Source organism: Sparus aurata, chromosome 13, assembly GCF_900880675.1.
Source record: "Sparus aurata chromosome 13, fSpaAur1.1, whole genome shotgun sequence".
NCBI lineage: Eukaryota > Metazoa > Chordata > Actinopteri > Spariformes > Sparidae > Sparus > Sparus aurata.
The window spans coordinates 8720821-8744942 of record NC_044199.1 but is presented as its reverse complement, the minus strand read 5'-3'; the positions used below and the strand labels follow the sequence as shown (position 1 = coordinate 8744942).

The 24122-nt window shown below is 45.0% G+C and overlaps 2 protein-coding genes across 6 annotated transcripts in view; both read right to left on the bottom strand.

Moving 5' to 3' along the window:
• Positions 1-405: 405 nt before the first annotated feature.
• On the bottom strand, positions 406-12079 carry atp1b2b (ATPase Na+/K+ transporting subunit beta 2b). 2 transcript variants are annotated; one of them, XM_030437579.1, is made up of 9 exons: positions 11833-12079; positions 11501-11623; positions 6361-6489; positions 6162-6269; positions 5742-5947; positions 5459-5518; positions 5183-5209; positions 4860-4955; positions 406-4199 (listed from the first exon to the last, which is right to left on the bottom strand). In XM_030437579.1, exons 2-9 carry the CDS (start codon positions 11589-11591, stop codon positions 4029-4031), a joined length of 888 nt encoding a protein of 295 aa, XP_030293439.1. In that variant the 5' UTR covers positions 11592-11623; positions 11833-12079; the 3' UTR covers positions 406-4028. The 2 variants fall into 2 exon arrangements, with proteins under 2 accessions (XP_030293439.1, XP_030293440.1); XM_030437580.1 differs by lacking the exon at positions 5183-5209 and having other exon boundaries at positions 11833-12076.
• A 1269-nt stretch (positions 12080-13348) lies between these two features.
• Positions 13349-24122, bottom strand: part of nyap1 (neuronal tyrosine phosphorylated phosphoinositide-3-kinase adaptor 1) — a 36616-nt gene continuing 25842 nt past the window's right edge. For 3 of the 4 annotated variants that reach the window (XM_030438466.1, XM_030438465.1, XM_030438468.1), the window contains 5 exons: positions 20126-20490; positions 18075-20045; positions 17752-17985; positions 16634-16740; positions 13349-16059 (listed from right to left, as the gene is read on the bottom strand). In XM_030438466.1, coding sequence (XP_030294326.1) covers positions 15628-16059; positions 16634-16740; positions 17752-17985; positions 18075-20045; positions 20126-20490 — 3109 coding nt within the window. In that variant the 3' untranslated portion in view covers positions 13349-15627. The remainder of the gene's footprint in view (positions 16060-16633; positions 16741-17751; positions 17986-18074; positions 20046-20125; positions 20491-24122) is intronic. The other variant, XM_030438467.1, reaches the window with a different exon arrangement.

The following is a 24122-nucleotide window of genomic DNA, read 5'->3' as shown; positions in this document are numbered from 1 at the left end:
ATCAACAGAGGGTTAATATGAGTCAAAAACGCAGAGATATCTACCTAAGTTAGCATGCTAACCAGCTAGCCAAGGTCCATCCAGTGTCATAATGCCACTCTGAGCTCCCAGTCTGGACTGCTAACTGTTAGCTGCTGTTAGCTAGTTAGCTCAGTTAGCTATGGTAATATGCTGCCTGGTATTAGATTGGAGTATGTATTCGGGAGGTGGCCAATTCTTACATATTGCACCTTTAATTTAACCAGATGAAGTGATTAAAATTGACTCAACAAGACACAAAAACCTGTGAGACTTAACATTTAACTCATATGATTAAAATTAGATGGATTTAACTAAAATAAAGTGACACTGTTTGAGGCGAATTATGTCTTAAGTGAGAGCGGTTAAAAAGAAACTGAGTCTGAGTTCCCTTAAATGACATTTATTTATTTCTCTATCTTGGTTTGCAGTAAACATGAGCAAAAATATACATACGGTAAGAGCATAATATAAAGATCCAGAACAGAATTATCATCCTTTGGGGGCGAGAGTCATCCCAACAAATTTCATGAGTTTCATTCTTCAGCTATCCTTGCACCACGGTCTTAGGCATTAGTACAATTTAAGACGAGGGGGGTTAGGTGGGGGGTAAAATATCCCTTAGTATTAGAACATGAATATTTGACTCTCTCTAACGTTTGCTTTGGGAACTGTTGTAGTATTGTAGTATTGTTGTAGTAACGTTTACAAGAGTTCTGCACTTGAAAGTTCTCCGAAAGCACCTCTCCTTCTGATACAGGAGTAGACCTTCAGAGAGGCCTTCAGAGGACTTTCACTGCGAGCTTGAACTTTGCAAAAGAAAAAAAGGACTCAAACGAAGACAAAAAATGTTTTGACATAAAAAAAAAAAACAACAACAGAAAAACATCTCCAATCAAGCTGTTAACATTTTGTCATTCATTGAATTCAAGTGTTTAAAAACCCGTCAGATATCTCCCTGATACAATCCAAGCTTATACATTCTTTCCTCTTTACAACAAAATAGCGATAAAAATACTCTTTTATAAACAAAACGAAAGAAAACACTACACTTTATACTCTTGCATTACGATAATGCACACCGGCATAAACTGCCTGAGGGCAATATCTGTACTTTCCTTTCTTCTTCATCCTCGATGACACACGTTGCACTGATTTCAATACAGCCTCTCCAGTAAATACATCATACAGCCATAGAAGAAATAAATATATTGCTTTTTGAGGACATCTCCAAATTATCAGAGAAAGGGGGGAGGGGGAAAAAAAAAAACAACCCAACAGATAAATGGAGATAATAGGAAAAAACATTCTGTGACACTGGGGGAGCAACACTGTCTGTCCACCAGGAGGCACTGTCATGTTGTAGTGAAACATGTTCCTTCTTGTGCGTATTATTCTTATATAAGAGCAGGCCTTTTAATAACACAGGGTGCTTTTTCGCATGAGATCCTTACTCTGCTGAGGATGTTTCAGTGCAGCACAGACAAAAAAACTGTCATGAAGATCTTTGGTTGAAGGACTGCGCTTCACATGCACATGAGTAAAACATGAATGTCCAATTGAGCGATGGAGCAACACACTTTTAACTGAGCTGTGTTGAGATTTAAAATGGGCTTCGGTTGATTTGGTGGCGATCAGGGAAGAAAAAAGAGAAATAAATGAAGCTTGGTTTATCCATTTTGAGCACGCTGACAGGGAACCAGGCGTTTGACACAAGGAGGAGGAGGAGCGACAAAGTAGGGTAAAGAAGTTCAGCGTGCCTGCTCTGGATTAGCCAACCAGATTAAGAGATTACAGCGAAATTAAGTAACTGTTGCAGGAATGGCCAGAGGAGAAACGCATGTGAACTGTCAGTGGACTGTCTCAAAAAAAGCGGAAAAAGTAAAGAGGCTTGGGATGCCCGAGTACATCCATCATAATGAATAACCCCTCTGATAGAGATCAGATAATCACATTAAACCCAATTTTCTTTCCTTCTTTCTGGATCAGATATCCTATTAAGAGCAGTGTGAGATATTTGCGAGCACACTCATGAGAGAAACTACGTGGTGGAAACGAGCCAGATCTTAATGTGAGCGAACAGATGCTGGTGTTCCACATTCGCTGCGACGACGCGGCACGACCGCAGTTGCAATTGGTACAATTTCCGTAGAAGTGCCAAGAAAAACGTGCCTGAGTTTTTAAAAAAGTGTGACTCTGACGACGTCTGTAAGATTTTCGTGCAATTTTGTGAAGTAAAACGGCTCCAGCACCAAGTTCAGACCTAATGTATGTTTTAAAGAGGTGTGTTGTCAGACTGGTTGTCTAGTTATTGCGGTGACTTTACTTTCAGACTGATTCAGTGGAGAACACTACAACAATAATAAGAAAGTTATTATTTTTATTTGCTTATGTGCTCCAGGACGCAAATCTCCAGTTCTGTTCGTTTCCTACAGGCCTATAAAAACAAAAACCTAAACAACTCACATTCTCAAAAACTCTATTAACCTTTGAAAGAATATGTAAAACATACATTTTGATACCCTGGATGAATATTAAAGAAGATGATAATAGGTTCGAATGAAACAAAGGGGGGAAAAAACTAGTGTTCTACATCCTTTTCTCGCAAAAATGTACAGTATTCACCAAAACAAACAAAAAGAGGGGGGAAAAGCACACTTCCAGTGCAAATCAATACAAAATATGACAATGGCATCTATTTCTGATACATGAAATAGATGCAATACACGCGATAAAAACCCACCTCTAAATATTTAAGTTTAAATGACTTACAAACCCAAACACAAGAACGTGGCTGTTGGTTTTTTGGGATAAGGGTGACGGACACAGTGATGGAGAGTGTAACTGCGCGGCACGAGGATCACTTCTGCTGTTTTTCATTTGATATTCAGACGGTTGTTTGGGAGCCTGGAAGCTTTAAAGTCACTGACTGACTGGCTCAGAGGGCACTAAAAATAATCACGTTTCATTCGTTGGAAATCCCAAATATGAAGCCCATCTGTCTGATAAGCTGCTCTGAGGTCAAACACCCAGCCCGAATATCAAACGAACCTAAATAATAATGGTTTAAATAACGTCTTCCGATCTGAAGACTGGACTCAAGCATTCATAAAGTACACCACTAAATGAATATTGCACTTTTGCATGCAATTTCCCGACCTACAGTATGAAAATGGGATCTGTGAATGGAACATACACGCGGCAACACACACACACACACATACACATACACACACGCGGGCGCTCTGAAAGGTTTTGACCTCTACCGTCACTTCGGAGATTGATTGTTGTTGTCGACACACACACACACTTGCTGTGCGTGAGGTATAGTAGATTACAGTGTGGTCCCTCCTGGTGGTCAGCGGTTTAACATAACCTTATTTCACACTTAGCGGAGAGGTGGGACACGAGGGGCCTCCTGCGCCCTCATAGCACACTAAAGACAATAAAACACATGCAAAATGGCTTCATCTCTGCATCCATCCGTCAACGATATACGCAAGTCTGTTGGATTATTCTTTTAAGTGCAACAAAATAGACGTACTGATATAGGGTTATGATACCATATAAATACTGTAGATATACACATCTTGTATTGTAACTCGTGTATATTCATATATAGAGGGATACTCTATAAGGAGGCAGCAGGAGGGAGAGCAGCAATAACGTGGTAATGTTGCTGATCCTTTGCGATCTCTGAAAACACATGTTCACATCCGTTTACATCCCCTAGTTTGTCATCATGCAGTATAAATAGACGTCACCTCAAACTAATTTACAGAAAATAACTTGTCCCAAAGCTCACAGACAGAAATAATGACAGGATCACCACCCTTTTGTTTCTCGCCTCGTCTCGTCACACGGCTAGACTAACGTTTTCCCCAAAAAAATCCGTGTGGGGGGGGGGGGTTGTAAACAAATCGAACAAAGGGTGTGAATACTGAGATTTGTTTCTGTGTGTGCGCGATGTTGCGGAGAATGGAGTTTTCAGGAGAGGGAAGAGGGTCAACCTAGTTAGTGTTAGTGTTGATCCTCAGCTTGAAGGACACCCGTCCGGCAAACTTGTCCCTCTCGTTTCCGAGGGGAATGTTGTTGGCGTTGATCTTGCACTCGATGTTGACATCCTGATTGGTGGTGACGTTGAGGAACTTGACGGCAACCAACGGCTGAGAGTAGTTCACCTGCGAGGAACAGACCCAGGGACATCATTAAACACAGGAGCCAATGCGTTCTGTCTGATGCATATTTAATTAACTGACTGCAGATGCATTACACAAACTGCTCAGTTATTTACAGCCATGTTTACCAAATTATGTCTCGTCTATTTGCATTTAAAAGAAGGCCTATTATGCTTATACTCCTTTTTCCTTTCTTTCATTGTTGTGTATTTTTGTGTAAAATATCTTGAAAGTTAAAAAGTGGACTGAAGTTCCACTCTCCCCCAGAAAACACTGCCCCTGAAACGCCTCGTCAGTAGTCCCGCCTTTAACTCCGCGACTCTGTGACATCACACTACATCAACATGTGACACAATTGTATAATTTATGCCAAGCTGCTAGTTCGGCACCTGAGAACAAATTTTGGGAAACTGCTCTGTTGTCGTTAGCAGTGCTGGCTCGGGCGTGTGTGAGCCGACCAATCAGACTAGACTAGGTATTCGGGAGGCGGGCCTTAAAGTGATAGGAGTGTTTCAGACAAAGGGCGAATACAGTGCTGCAGTAAATTGATGTGTTTTTTGAGCATTGCAGCACATAAACCTATTCTACAATCAACCCAAAATCTAATTAGGAACCTGAAAATGAGCACAACATAACACAGTCTCCTTTAAAACACAGTCTTACCTGAGCTTTCTTGCCATAGTAAGGGTAGTACATGAGGTTGAAAGTGCCATTTGGAGGGAAGTACATCAATTCTCCAATTTTCTCAGAGTCTTCTCTCTGAGGGGGCGAGACAGCTGCGTCAGAGATCGCTTCACATATGTAGGAGAAGAAGATTAATCTCTATGCTCTAGATCTCATGCCTACACTCTGCCTCAGCAGCCTAATTAAAGCAAAACACCTCATCTTACATATACTTTTATACACACAACTACAAACTACACTACTACTTTACATGTTTTAACATAACCCAAAGCCTAAAAACACAGATCCTGACCCGTTCTTACCCATTCGTCTTTGCCAACTCTGTATCTCTGAGAGTGGACAATTTAATGGAACACGATGGGGAAAAAGCAACAAAGACAGATGGTGTAAATGACAAAGCGGCATGCGATACTGATACGAGAAGTTGAAAGAACATAAGCACAGACAGATGAGAGGGGGCTGGGGGTGAGTGACAGAGTGGCATATTGCAGATGAGAGCGAGGGACAATAGCTTCGAATGGGCTGAAATACAAATTGTTATGTTAAGCCGTTCATTGTGAAAGACAAAAGGGGATTACCTTTGCACCACAGGTGACAAACGGAGCTTGTCCGTCTTTTCCAGGCAGCATCCCAATCACCTGGTGAGATAGAAATTCACTCTTACTTCAGCCGCGCTTATTCAAGGACAGAGGGATTGGAAATCGTGTTTTAAACGGCAGGGAGTCAATGATAACCGACATAATCTTAATACTTTATTTTCGCGACCGGGATAATCTTTTCCACATTCCCAACCAGTTTCATTTTCTCAGTCACTCCATGTCTCCTAGCAACAGCATCCCTTTCCCTTTCCCTCTTTCATACCCGATTCAGCTTGATGATGATGCATGGCTTGCCCTCATGGTATCCATAGTAACGGTCATTGATGCCAGAGCACTCCTCCAGAAAGGTGCGATTGAACTGACAGGAGCGCTTGGGGTTGTTCTTGACGTCGCCGCTGTCCTCCTGCAGGAAGTGCTTGTCTGGGACGCACTCGTCATTTTTCTGGGCCTGCGCGGAGTTGTTGTAGGCTGCAGGGGGAGAGGGTGAGAGCGGGGTGGGGGTTTAGTTTGGATCCAAGGGCTTATGACTCAACTGAAACCCCAGGCAATTTGCTAACCGCCGACTTAAAGGAATTATCTCTTATTAGGTAAAAAAAACAAAAAAACAAAAAACAATTCGGCCTGGATGGTTGGATAATCCACAGCAGTAAGCTTTTTTTGAGTACGAGAGAGTCAGACTTACGTCCCAGGAACTTGTCCAGGGCCTGAGCGTACATGTCCCAGCTCTCAGTGTCATGGATGTTGTAGACAATCTCAAAGGTCTCATCTGCTTTGGGTCTAATCACCATGCCTGTGAGTGACAGAGAGACAGCAGAGGTCAAGACACTGTGGCACGGACTGTGAGCTGTCATCAGAGCACTTTGTGTCATTAGTTACCGCACCTGGTGTGGAGAGCCGGTCCTGCCAGGTTGGTTTGTGGTCATCCAAGGTCTGCAGCATGACATACATGGTGAGTGCAAACAAGCCGGCCAGGAAGATGTAGAAAACTATATAGAAGAGAATAATAAGACCTGCAGACAGAAAGAAAAAGAAGAGTTGTATCAACTGTATGCAAACTCAGTGAGCAACTGAGCACCTGTCACTGAATTATTGGATTCAATTATTCCGTTTTAAAGGCGCAATATGTAAGAATTCTGGTTGAAAAAATTCGAAACCTCAGTAAAATCATCAACGGTATGTGAAGAATGACGGTTTTGACGTTACGACGCCTGTGCATTGTGTCGCAAAGCATGTTTAGCATGCTAACCAGCTAGCCCTAGCCGGTCTCAGTCCAAAGCTGTCGCGTAAAAAACACCAGCATTTCCTCTCCAGACTGCTAGCTGCACCGCTAACTGAGCTGATTAGCTAACGGCAGCTGCAGTTGAAAGCCATTAGCGGATACTCTGGTGATACGCTGAACCCTCGTTTGTTTTAACATATAAATAAAACACATAGCCAATTCTGACAATTCCTTCTCCATATTAGCATTTTTAAACTTGTACTTCTGGAGTAAATTAGTACGCTTCAGCTTACTTTACACACAATGTAATGTAATTGAGACTGTGCAGTTACCCTTTATGTTACGAATATACAACATGTCGTTGAAGTAATATCGGACTACGCCAATGTGGCTATTTGGAGCTAGTTAAGCAGCTTCAGCTTCCACTAACTATTGTGTTAAATTCAAACTCTTGGCCAATGGTTTAATTTTATAAATGTTCTTTGGATGAAATACAATTAAGAAACTATGATGCACTCCCTCAAATATGAACACACTTTGGGTTTGTAATCTGTATTTATACCTGCAGCCTAGAGATAATTCAATTCAATTCAGTTCAGCTCCATATCTCTGGCCGTTTTAGTAACTAGCATAATTATCTAAGATCAAAATGTATTGCAACACAAATGCAATTGAACCTTTACTTGTTTTGTTAGTTCCACATCCTGATGCCAAAGATGCATTATGAAGCAACACCCCTTCCCTTATGATGAGATGTGGTCAGCATGGATATATAAGAAATTGCACCAGTTATATGAATTTCTGGAGAGTTACTCAGCTCTGTTAGTGTCTGAACATAATGTAATCTTGCCTGTGTTAACATGTTACTCGCTTTAAAGAGTCATGAGCCACGAACAATCCCCGCCTCGACTGTTTTATTGTGCGTTGTAGAAAAAACAACACATGCGAAATTCTCATCCATTTGTTCCTCCGCTGAGCTGTGCATTACAATGGAAGCTTTCTGATTTATGCATGAAGGCTGCATTAGACTGACATCTGCAACTTTAAGTAACTGCGGCCCATTTCATAATTAAAGTAATGCGCAAACGCATTTTGAAGCATGAATAATCATGCGTCTGAATTGACAATGGACTCGGTTTTTTAATAAAACGCCGCGGCTGTGTTGTGTCTGTGTCTGTGTGGTCACTTTCTGACCAAACATGTTCGCAGGAGGCCGGTTAATCCTCATTAAACTCGGACTGCGACATCTGCCTCTTTATTCTCACTCGCACACGAACGTCCACTAGATGTTTAAAATACGATAAATTATGATCTAAAATGGGGTTATTTTTATCACTTCATGGCCAAAACAGGAACTGAATGCTTGCTTTCCCACATTCTCGTACTCATGACTCAGACGGGACCGTGGTCGGTCCCCAAGCATGAAAGCGTTTGAATTAGACCAGGATTGAATGGCCTGTCTAAGACCATTTTGAGTATGGGGGGGAGGAACGATGACAGAGGGGGATATAGGAGGAGGGAGAACAAGAACCCCCTAGAGACTGAGCCACAGGGTCAGGAGATTACAGGCCATCATAGACGAGGACTATTCCTAACAGTGTAACACGATAATGTAGCCACATCTACTTATCAGTTTGTTGTTAATATGTCTAATATATTGATATTAATATTTTGACATCACAACTCTCGATTGCGCTATGAGACATCTTTGAATGCTTGTTCTGTCCAATCAAAAGTCCCAACCCAAAAGATAAAAAAAGGAATAAAATATGACACACAAAAGCAGGAATCCTTTTGAGAAGCTGGAACTTCCGTGCAATTAACAGCAACAAAGTGCCTTCTGTGAAAGAGTCCCAGTCAACCCAACTGCACAATGATGTGCTGTTTCCTGCACAGAAATATCAAATAGTTCTGAAGCAGCTGTTTTGTTCTCAACCATTCCCGTCTGCACAGAGAGCAGGAAAACAGAAATAGCATTTTCAGTGTCACATCCCTCATTTCAAGCATCAACACCTGAGGCCAGCATTGGGTAGCAACTGGATGCCCTGACCCTGTGCCTCTGCTGGATGGCCCCCAGCGTGGCGCTCCTTCGCCCTGTCAGCGCCGCATCTGCCTGCCCACACGGCCGGGGCTTACAGGAATCCATAACAAAATGTCAAGGGGAGGCTGCTCCACAGGGCTTAATTAGAAAGGGGCATCTCGATGATGTAGAGCTTTTCTGTGTGCATGCATTGTATTTTTCCCCCCATCCAACTGTTCCTAGAATTATTGTAATCCGAGGTGAATTGAATGAATGGTTGAGCGAGATGGCAGAGAGCATCCCGTCTGTCGCATGGAAAAGACCCAAGCTGAGTCATTAAATATATACAGAGTCAGCTCTGCGGGCCCTGGACCAAGCTGGAGGCACTACAGCAAGGGAGGCATCAGGGATGAGATGCGACAAAACAAAGTGTTTAAGTGTTTTTCTCTGCCATCCAGAGGGGGTGTTGCGCTAACCGCAAATATGACACCACCCAGGGGAGACTGGATGATCACACGTGCATGCAGGGTGGAGCGTGCAGGCGGGCAGGGTGGCTTCCCCCCTGGCAAAGAGGGTGTTAGGTTTACAGTCTGCCCTCTCCGGCCGCGCTGATGATGGACAGTGGAGCATCTCTCTTTCAACCTGGTTTTGTTTGCAGACGGCGGCTGAAAGAGAAGAACAAAAGGCCGGCGCGGCCTGGTCCGGCATCCTGTTCTAGCTTCAGAAATAAAGGCAGGAGGTGTCTATTTTCTTTCAGAATTAATTAGGAGGACACGCTGCGCAATTGCTTTGTAAATTGCTGATCAAACAGACACTCTAGAAATTAAAAAAAAAAGCTGTGGAGGAAGAATCAATAGCTGCGAGCTGTGGTTCTTTTAATCCAACCATTTATTATTATCTTGTATATGGCCTGAGCTCTCCCAGCAAAACCAGCACCGTGGTGTTGTTGAGGCCCTTAGAGGCTCCTTTCTGTAAGAGCCTTTTGTTGTTTTTTGGAAGTGGGAGGTGCAGAACACTAAATTAGACCTATTTTAAATAGAGGTAGTTGTTTGACCATGTTTGCCTGGTGTCAGCTGGTGGCAATGTAACATCAAAATTGCAGGATTGCTCTACTTTATCAAGGCTATTTCAATATCATTACAGCTCTTTACACAAAGCAGAACACACAAAGACGTGTTCTGTGTCTCATCCTCAAAGGAGCCTTTGATCCGACGCTCTGAACGTACATTAGACTGCGTAATTATAAGCGTGAACAACAAATTTGCTTTTTAAAAAGAGACCGGTGCCCCCCCCCTCCCACGACTAGGCTGCTTTCTCAGTGCATGTAGATGTGGATATAGGAAATGGATGCATAGGTAAAGCCACACACTCAGACGACTGGAAACTAATGCATAGAGTGTGTGTGTCATTGGGAGAACGAGAAAGTGCGAGGGTGAAATGCCAAGTTTAGCAGACCTACATGTAGTGACAAACTACAAAAATAGCCTAATTAACAAGCCTTAGAGAGCACAGCTTAAAAAGGCCACCAGACCTTAAAGCACCTGGGACGCACTGAGCTGGATTAAGTCGTACACTGCGGGCAGATTCCAGCGAAGGGAAGCTACAGTCAATGATTCCCAGCCCTGCATTAATAGTGATGTCCATTCATGAGACATAATCCCAAGAAATGAACTGCAAGACCAATCAATTTCAACATTATTCCAACCCGATGCACCGAGAGAGGAGAGGAGAAAACATTTTTTAAAAAAAGAATCAAAGTTCCTGAAAGTGATTCCACTTCCTGAATTGATACCTTCCCCAACAGCCAATGAAGTCATTAGATTAGGATTAAAAGCCCTCAGTGATTTACACTCACTGGGAGGGGCCGGGTTGGAGGTGATACAAATAGCATTTGGCTCCCGGCTTTACCCAGATTAAAGCGCTCCAATGTCATTAGAACAGAGCCATATGCGCCCTATCATTTCATGAATCTTTGAAAATAGTTGCAGGGGGCTGGTTTTTCTGGCGGAACACAGCGACGGTACGTTACAGAGAGGCTGGGATTTGGATCTTCCTTCAAAATCTCCGGGGGGATGGGGGGAAATGCCTGAAAAATGAATGACATCATGTTTGAACCTCATTAGATAAAGCTGCAGACGGACAAAACCTATATTCTGCTCAACTTCAGCAGCCCCTTCAGCTCTGCTTGCGAAGAGAAAAAAAAAAAAGTCTCCTCTGCAGCAGAATTCATGTTCCAGCTAACTACAGCACTCCACAGACAGGAGGGCTGATGATGTGCACTTTTCTGAGTGGACCCGGTCTCAGCACTGCTGCAGTAATCTGCCTAATTCAAGATGTAAAATAAGACCATATGCCTCCACCCTTGTGTCTGAGCGCACTGCGCAAGGAATAGCCGTGCCATAGATTAATAAATAAATAAAGATACAAGGCAGGAGGAGGATTTTTTTTTTTCATCCATTTTTTCTTTTTCCCAATTTGTTCCCCCCCCCCACCACCACCCACCCCAGGCCGGCTCCTACAGACCAGGAGCGCTGACTCATTCAGGTTCCAGGTAAAGCGGATATCTCATCTCATCACCTGAATAATGAGGAAGGAAAGATCTTAATCAACGTGCATTCCAACACACTCATCCCTCCTCTCTTTGGAGCAATCTTTGACTATGACAGAGACCTGTTACAGAGCCAGGAGCCCAGGGACCAAGGGACCGGGTACCCAGGGGGTGGGGGGGTGGGAGAAAGGTTTGCTGCATTGCTGTAGCTGGACCCTGAACTACAGTACTCACCCCAGCTGCTCGCCGTCCTGCCCAGAAACTCCCTCGTCCTCGGGTTCCATATAAATTCCTTCCATTCGCCTTTTTCTCCATCCTTTGCCATTTTGTCATACAAGTTCGGACCCCTCGAAGCCTCTGACAACGCAAACACGAAACCGGACTGACACAATTAGCCAGACAGCAGAGAGAGAGGGGGAGGTAGAGAGAAGGGGAGAGAGAGAGAGAGAGAGAGAGGGAGGGAGAGAGAGAGAGAGGGAGAGAGAGAGAGGGAGGGAAAGAGAGAGAGAGAGAGAGAGAGAGAATCACACAGCACAGAGAGAGAAAGGGAGAGAGAGCTACTGTACCTCCGTGGATGTGTGAAGAAGAAGAAGATGAAGAAGAAGAGAAGCAATCAAAGACTCAGATGGATATGTATAAAGTTGGAAACACCGCTGCAGCCTGTCTGGTAGCTGCAGAGCGGACAGTAACAGAAAGAGGAAGCGACCTCACGCTCAGCTCGGACCTAATAGAGTGCCCTCCCCCCGAGCTCTTGTCTGCATGCCGCAGAGTTTTGATGAGTGGTGCAGAAATCTAGTGATACTGCGGTAAAGCGCTCCCTCCGCCTCTCTCTGCATGCACACCCCCCTCCTCCTCCTCCCTCCCCCTCCACCTCCACCCCACATCCTCATGCATCCTCCACCGCCCCCCCCCAGGCAGAGATGCTCCCTCCTCCCTCCCTCCTCTCCTCTCCTCTCCTCCCTCCCTCCCTCCTCCAATCATCTGCGCCGCATCGCCACCTCCCGACGCGTGAGGGACAGCCCTCGTGGCGAATCGCGTGCCGGCTGAGGGCGTCGTTCTATTGGCTCCCGGGGTCCGGGTCGTCACCGAGGCAGACCAATTAATATCCCTCTGATGTTCCTAGAGGACCCTCTCAAGTGTCAGTGATGGATAGTCGTCCCCGCCGCTGCGTTTAATGATCCGTCTGTAAAAATCCACATCGTGTTCAGAGTATTAAGCGCACGGGGGGGCGTCATTATTTGTGTCATGTTTTGTGATTCGGATCATATATTTTCCCTTTTTTTTCAGCCACATTAAATGAGTGTGGCACTTCAGATAAAAATGTAGATTATGTAGGCTATATATAACATAATCCTTTACCTCGGTGGGTCGTATTTTCAAGTGATTTTATTGCAGTTTAGCACTGGTTGAATATTTGAAGCCACAGACAACAAAACAGTTTGCTGAAGATGGCTTATGGCGTTTGCCGTTAGATTCCCATTTGTTCACCATTCAAATGAACCTAATTTCCCCCGAATAATAACTAACCCTATAACCCTGACTATAACTTGGATAAAGTAATTCTAACCCAACCCTAACCCTGACGATGAACACTGGATAAAGTAACCCTAACCCCGACCCTTCCAACCAAACACCTAACCCCAACCCGGACCAATTCCTACATCCCTATTATACTGATCTAACCTGTACAGTCTAAACAACTGTATCACCCTCAGGTGTTGGTAGATAGATAGATAGATAGATAGATAGATAGATAGATAGATAGATAGATAGATAGATAGATAGATAACTTTATTAATCTCTGCAGGGAAATGAGGTGTCCCCTAACCCAACCTTAACTATGAATGTTGGATAAAGCATGATGGACTATATGAGTCTGTATGCAGGTTGAAGCAGTGACTATATGATCCTGTATGAAGCCACACCAGCAGCAGCAGCAGTGTAGAGTGAAGCTATCGCCCTCACATGGACACTGCGGGTGCTGCAACACCTGCTGCAGAAGTGCAGATGGAACATGATGTCCACTTCCCCACCACCTCCTCTGTACGGCCACAGGAGGCATGAAAACATGCAACAGCTCTGTTTGTTGTGTAAAGTTCATTATATAAAATTTATTTTTAATGACAATATCAATGCAAATATAGCACTACAGTGATTTCCAAGGTACACCGTATCTTACCATATCAATATAGTATGGCACTCGTATAATGGCCACTGTTTCAGAAGACACACAAAACCAACAGCTTCTGTAAACTAGTTTGGAGATGATACCTAGGGTTCCACATCAGTCTGTGAAAGGGTTAAGGTGATGACTCGGTATCTGAAATTAAAACTGGGCACGATAGTCAGTATCATTGGAACATTTGTCAGTGTAAGGAATCTCTGCATGCATTGCACTTGCCCATTCCCTTCACCCTGATTCTGTGTTTGTTTGAAAATGGACTCAGTGAGCTCGAAAAAACTTCATCCCCCAAACACGAGCAGGTGGAGCTTAAAAAAACAAACAAACAGAAACCCAAAAAAAGGCCAAGCAGTGACTCTCAAACATTTAAGATAGGTCGTCTTTTCACTGAGTGTACTGTACTGTACAGCTTGGTGCTAACTATCATTAAAAACAACAACAACCAAGAGACATTCAAGTGCCTTATAATACTATTACAGGAGGGCTCACTCTTCAAGGTACAAACTTCATTTCACGTGGCTTTCAGAAAGAAAACAATATGTAACAATAACCACTATATTAATCATGTTCGTCATGTAGTTGAATGAACAACACCAGTAGTTCAGGATAGCAGCAAAGTATTCAAAATGTTCAAGACGACGAGCCGTTGAAATCTGTACACGAAATCAGAGTGAATGTAGAAAAAAAACCAAAAAACAAAAAAGGCGTGAAATAAAACGATAACACAGCTTAAAGGGAGTCTTGCATAAATTTAAATAAACAACTGTTGGACTGTGCCTTTCTTTAGAGGGCTTACCATTTATTAGTAGAACTATAAGTAATGCATGGACTGGCTGCAGCAGATAAAGTACTTAATTCTTTTAGAAAAAACAAGTGAACAAAGTTATGTTTATACAGTATATGCTACATAATATGTATTGATTACAAGTATGAAAATGGAAATAATTGCTACATTTTCAATACAGTTGTACATATCTATTTACAGTACATTAGGGTTTTTTTTAATTTCTCCTAAGCATATACCATGTTTTTTGTGCAGATTGTTCCAGCATTCTGTTTGAGGTGATCAATACTCACAGTCTTATCAGTTGCACCAATATTGTACAGTCTGTGTTGATGGGTGTCAGTGCTTGTTTTTCTGTGTGGTGGAACAATCACTAATGTGCAACTGTGGATAAGCATGAGTGATGAAGTCTTTTTGTACCATTGATCTGTATCTATATTTGGCTGGATCTGTCACACCACCTTTAACTAATGACACCCCCGCCCTCCCCCTCCCCGAAGCGATATATTCATCTTTTTGTACAACCACGTGTTATCATAGTGAGGATCTGCTGTATGTAAAAGTCGGACATGATCATCTCTACACATATTCTTTTACAATACTGTATGTCTATCGTGACATGCAGAGAATGACACAGTAAATATGACTTATTCAAGTCTTAGATATGTATGTTAGGCTAGTTGACACAAGTTTTAATTATGTTGCTCCGCCATTTGGGAGCATATTGCTATAAAACTGCAGAAACGTTGAGAAAGTAAATAGATTTACATTACAAATATGCAAACAGATACAGTAGGTAGCTTTAACTCCTCGGTGATGATTATTTGCATCCACAATGACAATCTATTGATACCAAGACATCTCATATGCATTCACGATTTCAAGAAACACTTCGATAACTTATCAAATGAGCCTCGACCTTCAGAGCAGTTTCTACGCGTCGGACAACTGTGTGTTGGAGAAAATACATGGTTCTGTTTTTATGTCTCAAGTAGTCAGGAGGAAATTTGGCAACACCAATCTCAGAAAAAACATCCCACCCATTATTATTGTCTTTGTTTTGTGGCAATAACACTGGCGTTTTTGTGGCAAAAGATCATTGGCAATTAGAACACATCAAAAAAAGGACGTAGTACAGAGCAAGTACAAATCACCCAGGTGAGAGATTAATTTAGTCTGATTGTAACATTCCCTCTTCTTCACTTCTTTTATTTTTGTTTTTCCCAAACAAGTTCTGTCCTCAGTAACCTTCTCTACTGTTCTCAAATCAGTTTATCACACAGGTAGAGCACATTTCACTCCACTGAACCATCTTGTTTATTGTCCAACCATCTCCAGCTCCTCTGTGTGATCATTCTCTCTTCAGTGCAGTACTTGCTAGCCTGTCTTTCCACCTCAGATGGCCGTGTCCCACACCACGGCCTGCGGCCTCTGGCAGGGTGGCGTGCCAGTCTTACGAGGCTCAGGTGTCCGTCTCCAGCTAGGGAGGATGGGCATGCTGTCCTGCTTGCACAGGCTTTTGTCAGGGCGCCTGTGGGCCTTGATCTCTTTGCACAGGCAGCGCTTACGCTCGATGACTTCCAGCAGCTTGCCGTCTCTCTGGGTCTGCGTTGCGGACGGGGTGGTGCCCCCGCTGACAGCAGGCTGTCCCTGTGCCAGCTGGGCGAGCTGCTGGAACTGCAACTGCAGGTGGTGCTGTTGCTGGAGCTGCTGGAGCTGCTGCTTTAGCTGTAGCTGCTGCTGGTGGAGCTGAAGCTGCTGCTGCTGCCGGGACACGCTGGGACTGCTAGGACTGCAGGGCGCTTGAGACTGGGCCAGACCATGCAGCTGAACAAAGTGGAAAAAGTGAAGTCAGTGAATTTATGCAGTGTTTATGATATGAATTGAATAACCTGCATGATCACTGCAGTGCTCAGCAGCAGAAACAGCACATGTTGAATAAAACTGTAGTTCTCAAGGACAGCCACCAGGATGCAGTGCTGCTTCATGTATTACAGGTTGAGGGAGGGTCAACCAGCCGCATGGAGACAGTCTCTGCAGCACACTCAAACTGCGTCAGCACTTGCTATGCAGCCAGAATCTGGGCAAAATGTGCTGCTAGAAGACTGCAGCTCATCACTCCAAAACACAGAACAGCATGTTCCCTCATCCACTATTCTGTCTCATTTCCTGATTACATATTAGCCTACGTCATATACCTTTGTGGCTCTTATTCTTTTGAGGCAGGCCAGAACCTTATTCTGCTCAGTGGGCATATCTAGCAGCTATAAATAGATGTGCTGGAGCACTGTCTCTAGCAGAAGGGGAAGTAATAATGAGAACAATATTAATGCTCACTCCCAAATCTTCCATGAATGAAGTTAATAGAGTGTAGTTATGAGGCTGGGTGTTGGTTGTTCACCTGATTCAGGGCTTCTCGTGCTGGTAGGCTGCTCTGTCTCTGGACATCTCCTCCACCCACCTGTCTCACTCCAGCAGCAGAGGAGGAGCGGCCCAGCCGCCCCACTTCTGGAAGGAAACAAACATTACACTGTGTGCCTGCTAATGAGAGCAGAACTTTTCATTTTAACACACAGAGTCACACTCATGTGAGTCGAGACAGAGCTTTTGAACATTATGTGCTCATTATATTTTTAACCTAGGAGATAATTATAAATTAGGCGTATTCTTATGAACAGTGGATGTTGAAGAAACACATTTTATCAATAATAAGGTGTACTTAGAGATCTCCTCTTTGTCTTTGTCAGCTGGATATCTTATATCAGCTTGGAACCACATTTCCATCAAGTTTGCTGACTGGAACATTTAATGTTGGTAGCAATACCAATCTGTAGCTTCCACTATGCAACACTTAGTTTATCCAAACTTAACAAGAATAAGATCTTGATTTGATTTTCTACAGAAATATTTGCTAGTTTAACACCAAAGTGACAGAAGTGCGTGAAATTAAATCTAACTGTTTAGCATTGGTGGGGCGTTCACTCCAAATATCATATTATAAACTGCTGCCTGTCTTTTTTATGTACTTATCTTTACTAAATTCAATTATAAAGTGTTATACAACCAGGTTGGTCACGATGTTCATTGTAAACATCACAAAATGGGACCAGGGCTTATGTGCACCTTCTGTTACTGGCTCTGCTTCAAGGAAAGTATTGCACATTCTCAAGGTAAGCTGTGTCTCTGTGTTTCTGGGGAAAGGCCCCGAGTGTCCACGCAAAGAGACTGACAGGGAGACAAAGAGCTTCAAGGCTAATGTCAGTAGAAAGGATGTAATGGAGGACAAGAGGTCGAGTCTGCTGGTTTGATTTTTCACTGGAGCTCAATTGGAACTTAAAAGCAGGTAACTATCTTTTCACTAACTTCTTGGGGGTTAGGGCAAGGGCAAAAAAAAAAAGTAAGCTGTCCATGTTTAAGACTACAACAGCAGAGCCAGCAGAAGGATCCCCGTGTAAATGCAATGCAATAGTTCCTCTCTAAATAGGATGTTGTGGTTATGAACACTAATTGTTTGCCTACCTCCATTGCGACAGGCAGGGAAGGTCTGGCAGGGAAGAGGCAGACCAACTCTGGGCAGGGCTCTGAAACCCGGGCTATCCACACCAGCCAACGACTCGCTATGCGCCCTGCTGCTGGCATTGCTGAAGTGGACTGGGATGCCTGAGTGGCCTCCTCGTGACCCCATGCCGAGGTCCTCCTTATCCATCCTTAACAGAGCGTCAGCACTGCCATTCCACGCACGCCCATCGTCCTCTGAGACAGGAGAAGGAACAGAATAAATATTTCAAAGAATATTCAACTTAAGAGTTTGAACTTTGTATTCAAAATGACCTCTGACTTACTCTCTGTCTCTCTGCTCCCATGACTAAAGGACAATTTCCTCTGCATAGGCCAGTAAGATCCCTCATCTGCAGCTAAGCTGGCACTGCTGTCCCAGGGCATGAAGCCAACTTTGGACTGGAGGGACGCAGCAGACCCTCCATTACTCTTGGATGCCCCCTCACCTACGCCGGGGAGACTCGAGGGCTGTTGCAGAGATGGCGTCTGAGAGCTCCCTCTCAGGCTCTCGTAAGCCGGCGGTCTCCGGAAACCACCCGAGGGGTAGGTCCACAGCAAGGGGCTGTCTGAGGAGGGCGGCTTATATGCCGGCAGGCCGTGTGGAGTGTGAGAGCGTAGATGGGGACGAGAATGAGGACGCTGGGATGAGGATAATGGCGTGGGGGTTGAGCTGGTGCTGCTTTGAGATGTGGAGATGTGATCCAACTGTAAGGAGTACGGCCCTCCATCCCTGTCCCTGTCCCGATCTCTTTCTCTGTCTCTGTCTCGGTCCCGATCTCTTTCTCTGTCTCGGTCACGATCTCTTTCCCTGTCACGATCTCTGTCCCTATCGCGATCTCTTTCCCTGTCCCTGTCTCTTTCTCTGTCCCTGTCCTTATCCCTATGTCTGTCACTGTCCCGGTCCCTGTCTCTGTCTCTATCTCTGTCTCTGTCTCTGTCTCTATCTCTGTCTCTTTCTCTATCTCGATCTCTGTCCTTGTCCTTCTCTTTGTCTCTCTCCCTGTCCCTTTCTCTACCTCTATCCCTGTCCCTTTCTCTATCTCGGTCCCTGTCCTTATCCCTGTCCTTGTCTCTGTCTCTGTCTCTGTCTCTATCCTTATCCCTCTCTCCTTTATCAGACTTCAAGAGGAAGCTCACAGACTTCCCTTCCTTTCCTGTACTCGAGGTTTGTGTCTGGACCGTGGAAGTCTGAGAGCCGCTCTTGTTCGGAACAGGCGAGTCTCCTCTCTCCGGCTTGCGATAGTGATGGTAGTGCGATGGGCGGTGGTGAGGGTGGTGGTGGTGATGGGAGAAAGGGGAGGTGGATTTGGAGGAGGGGGGCAGAGGCGTGGAGTGGCTCCTGGCCCTCAGTCCAGGAGCAGGACATATCTGTGAATCTCTGCTGTGTTTGTCCTGCTGCGATGCACTTCCTCCCGATGACTCCTTGGAGCCAGACAGGGACGTGGGAACATTAGAAGAAGTCGAGGAGGAGGTGCTGGCTTGAGTTGTCACGCTGGATGTCTGAGTTCCCATCTTAGCAGAGGACCCCTTGTTTTGCACTCCGACCCCGCTGGAGGCTGCCGCCGGCTGAGGGAAGGCCAGCAGCGGGGGTCGATGCTGGAGAAGATTGGGGAAAGGGGCTGGGATCTTTGTGTTGGACTCCGGCTCAGATTTACTCCCCTGCAGCAGGTAGGGAGTAGGAGCTCGTGGAGTGTGCGGACTAGCAGAGAGGACCTGGGGGACAGGGGTGGAGGACGCAGAGGAAGGCAGAGGAGACGAATGGGAAATCGATACAGTGGCTTTGGGTTTGGAGTAGGAAGGCGAGGAAGAGGAGGGGCGTGGCAGAGAGGAGGAGCTGCTAGAGGAGGAAGGGGTGACGTGAAAGTGTTTAGAGTTTCTCAGCTTCTCGTGTTTTGGGGGGAGGTGTCTCTGGGACTCTCGGTCCTCTTGCAGTGGGTATTTCATCTCCTCATAGATGGCCTCACTCTGGTCTGAGTCAGAGTCAGGCGTGGTGGCCACGGGGGTGACAGGGTGGGGGGTGGCCGTCTGGCTGTCTCTGGTGAACACTTGGCCCACCATCTCTATATAGACTGGCTCGTCCTCCCCATCTCCTGTCTGGATCTGAGAGTCTGCTGCCTGGAAAGGCAAGGATGCGGCAGAGGGAGGCACACGTGGAGGAAGAGGGTCAAAGGAAAGCTGGGTGCTGGGGCTTCTCTTGGGCTTTAAAGGAGGCACCTTCTTTGAGCCGATCTCTCCAGAGTCAGACTTCTTCATGGCTGTTGAAGAGAACAAATGCAGTTCAAGAAAAAAGCCCATTTCAATCTGTAGAGTATGCAACTGAGGACAAACGTCTTACCGTTTTTCTTCTCTGAGTGTTTGGACTGTGAGTGACTGGACTGAGGAGGCGGCGTCTCAGGAAGTCCTCTGCTGTCGGCGGATGAGGAGCTGAGGCGCGTGCTGGGGTGACGTTTGGGTTTGGCCGGCGGGCAGCGGCCACCATGTTGGGACTGGGTGTCAGAGTAATCTCCGTTCTCCAGACTCGTATCTCCGGCGCCGACAGCGTGGCAGGACTGCGAGCGGGGCGCCATGGCGGAGGCACAAGAGTGAGGCGACAGGTCCTGGGACGCCGGCATGGTCATGAAACCCATCCGGAAGTGCCGGCGGAAAGAAGCCAAATCTCTGACTTTGCCAACAGTGGCTGAGGGGTCGTTTTGGGTGGAGCTGCGGTTCAGGAACAGGGTTGGGGAGGAAAATATTGAAGCATGAAGGAATCATAGTTAAGAGCAAAACATTCATGTACTCTCGTTTATATTGACCTCCCTATTTCCTCACTCTCTCTTTGCTCTTCAAACATGGCCTGTGCAATAAAGAAATGCCTGCAGGGTTTTTTTTCCGGCAAAAGCGAAAGCCCTGGAGGCTCCTCCATCTTTTCGCATTCGCATATCTTTCCATCTGAATTCCTCCACATCTGCTTCCACCTCAAACACATTCAATTAGGAAATCAATTCCCCTGTCAGAAACACTCTGTGTGTACTCTGTGCTGCTGGAATTCCCTGATTCTTTATATCTTTATATCCTCAACCCACATCTGTAGTCTGCTCTCATGATCGCCCAGAAGCCTTTAATCCGTTACCATGGGAACAGTTGTGATTTTCATGTATTTGATAGTTTTTCTTTCTTTGAAAATCATCAAGGATGTGAGCTCCCACAACAATAAATAAAACTGTCAACGAGGAAAATCTGACAAAGTGCTACAAACTCAAACAACAGGAGTTGGAAATTCATCTGTTATATTTGAATGTGGCATGTTAAATGTACTTTATCCATTTACGTTATTGGATCCGGATCCTTAATATTATCTCTAAATGATAGACAGCACGCACAGAACTCTATGGTCCTGTTTGCAGTTTACAAAAATAATAATAATAATAATGAGTTATATGAAAATATGAAGAATAAGTGCTGGAAGGCATCGTATTTAGACATCCCAGACCCTCAAATGTGGTGAAATAATTATTCTAAAATGATGAGCAGGAAATCAGAATAAACGCAGACAACACATTTGAGGCATCGGTGTCAGCTTTCCAAGCTGTTGACATAAAACTGTGAGGGTTGATGCCCCGCTGAGTTCACCAAAGCCTTAACAAAACAGCCTCTGATAACCCTCTGCTTGCTCCTCTGCTTCAGAGATATGTGCTGCAATGGCACGATGTCCTCTCCAGGGGTGTTATGTTGCTTCAACCCCCTTACAGCAACACAAGACAAGCTCCTGGCCTGTAAGCTGACTTTCTTACTGAGTAGGGTTGACTCCCTTTCCCTGTACTTTTCATCAACAAGGCTACTGTGAAGACACCGTACTGTAAATTGTCACATGTGTGTTGGAAAAAAGCCATTAAAAGGATAAAAAAAAAAAAAAGATATGAGGATCCACTGCAGCCATTAGGTGAGTATCCACATTTCCTATTCCACGTTTGTGTTGATCTTATCGCAGCCACAGGGACTCGGGGAGCACATCTGGATACCCACATCTGTGTCTGCGCGTTTGAGGCCGCAAGAAATTGTGCTTCTGAGTGTGTAATTAAACGGCTCAAACGCACGGTTGTTCGGTGTGTAAAAGATTCATCGCGGCGACATATGACTACGGGTCATGCGGCGCTCTCTTTTAGATCAGTTGCGGCCCCTGCGAGGCAGTGAAGCACAGAAGGAGACAATTGGAGCTTACAATTCGCAGTCAACATGGCAGGCGGCAGAAGCAGAGCAGAGGCCGCTCATCACTGGGAACACAGAGGCTGCTATTGGCTCCCTTGTCAAATCACTGTGTGTGCGTGAAGCAGCGGCTGTGTGCGCCCGTATATGTGTTTTTATGCGTGCGGTATAGCAACAGAACATGCTTGCATCTGCACAAGTATGTGCCCTTGAATGTCTGTGGAGATGCGCTTGTGTCTCCTCACAATCGACATAGTTACTACAGGGCCAAATTTAGCCCAGCACAGAGGCTCAGCAGCTCCTTGAAGCGCTCTGTTTGTTTTGTTTTTTTTTCCCTTGTTTCTTATAGGGCAGAAGAAGCTCTCAACATCTGAGAGCCAAGACCAAAGACTCTGAGAGTATCTGGACTCTTACCCTTTTATTCGCGCCTATTTCTTGCTACTCTACATTCGTGTGCCGAGTTTATAGCAGTGGGCGCTAAAAGCAGTAGTTTGACATTTGGGTGTTACGCTTCTCTTCCTGAGGGTAAGATTAGAAGACTGGAAACGGGGTGAAACTGTTAGCCCGACTCAGTCTCACTAACAGATTCCAGTTGACAGCATCTCTGGAGCGAACTCGTTAAGAGGTTGTGTCGCTTTTGTTTGAACCTTGCAAAAAGTCGTTTGCAGGTAGCAGCGAGACCAGGTCAAAAAATAGCCCCGCAAATGCAAAAAAAACATTAATTGGGAGTGCGTTGGTGTTGCATTTCCACCATTTTTCTTCAGCAGAACCTATGCACTACAACCTTTATAATGTGACATGCCTGCTATAGTTTGCACTTCAGGCCTGTTATTTGGTTGCAGCTGAGAGCCGACTTTATTTAACGTTTCAGAATTAGTTGAACTAACCGGAACAGAGCTGCCTCCTCGTCGGTGAAAAAGGAAGATTCTGCTTCATCCCTCCTGCCACATTTCCACTTCACCAGGCGCCATTTTTGCCATTTTTCTACCTGCCCATAAGATAGATGCCCTTTAAATGTTTCCCACCTGTCCCAATCATCTGACTCCATCATGGTACGTGTCCACCTGAGGGCTTTTCTGCTCCGGGATTTCAAACTGAAGCAACACGGCGGCTCGTTTGGAAACTTCTTATGTTACGGAAACAGTTCACTGGAACTGGATTCCGAAGACATTTTAGGTGAGAAATAAGCCATGCAGCTGCTTAATCCGTCCTCAGCAACTTAGTGGGTTACTTTTCAAAGCTTCCAAAGGTGCCGAGTCGTGCTGGACGCTCGTAAATTGCATCAAGAAGCACAGTGGACCCTGTGGATCCCGTGGAGACGTACCACCAATCGCCTGCTCACCTGTTTATTCCCCTCATCAGCCCTGTCAGTACATATACCAGCCCCCCTTTTCCCCAATCAGTTGACAGATTGTTGCTTTGAGTCACTGCTTTCCAGCCTCTGAAACCAGACTGTCTTGCCTGCTTCTCCGTACCTCTTTCCTGCCATCCTGTGAATTCAGTGCTTTCTTCTGTTTGGTCTTTTCATCAGGTATATGTACCTTCACCTCTCTAACAAACCCAGCTGTTGCTTAACTGTGGTTGCCTGCATTTGGGTCAACTATCCCTCGGCCTGACAGCTCCTCAAGTGCATTTTCTCTGGTGTTTCATGGTCCGTGTGCACTGCTCGAGTAATAATTTGAAGAAGCTGAGCCTTGATAAATCATGACAGCGTAAAAGCTCTTGTTAATTACTTGTATGATCTGATTCCTGGGCAAATATTTGTCATCACATGATCCGATGCGCTGTTTTATTCATGAATAGAGCCTAATCAGTAACAATTAATCAACCAGAGTTAATCAATGAGAAATAGTTCAAGGAAGTTCCCTTCTCTGCCTCTTTGTGCAAAGTTCAAGCCTGGAACTTACTTATCCGCATACAGAGACACACATACACTCGAGAACAAAAACAATCTTTGTGCCGTAATAAAATCTCCTGTCATAATATCTCCAGAATCACAAGACTGGCAGCAGACGAAGGTTCCATATTCATTGGATCGAGCACTAGAAACAAGTGGGGAGGACTGCACATCATTGTCGCTGCCAATCAAACCATATGAGGTCACCCGCTGCTCCTCTGTAGCCTTCGGAACAACACCTTTGGTATAT

Coding starts and splice junctions, on each gene's coding strand:
- atp1b2b (XM_030437579.1), bottom strand. CDS start 11,591: ATGGCAAAGGATGGAGAAAAAGGCGAATGGAAGGAATTTATATGGAAC. Junction 4,956..5,182: donor GAGTTGGCAAAGACGAATGG/GTAAGAACGGGT, acceptor TCGCCCCCTCAG/AGAGAAGACTCTGAGAAAAT. Junction 4,200..4,859: donor ACTATGGCAAGAAAGCTCAG/GTAAGACTGTGT, acceptor TGTTCCTCGCAG/GTGAACTACTCTCAGCCGTT.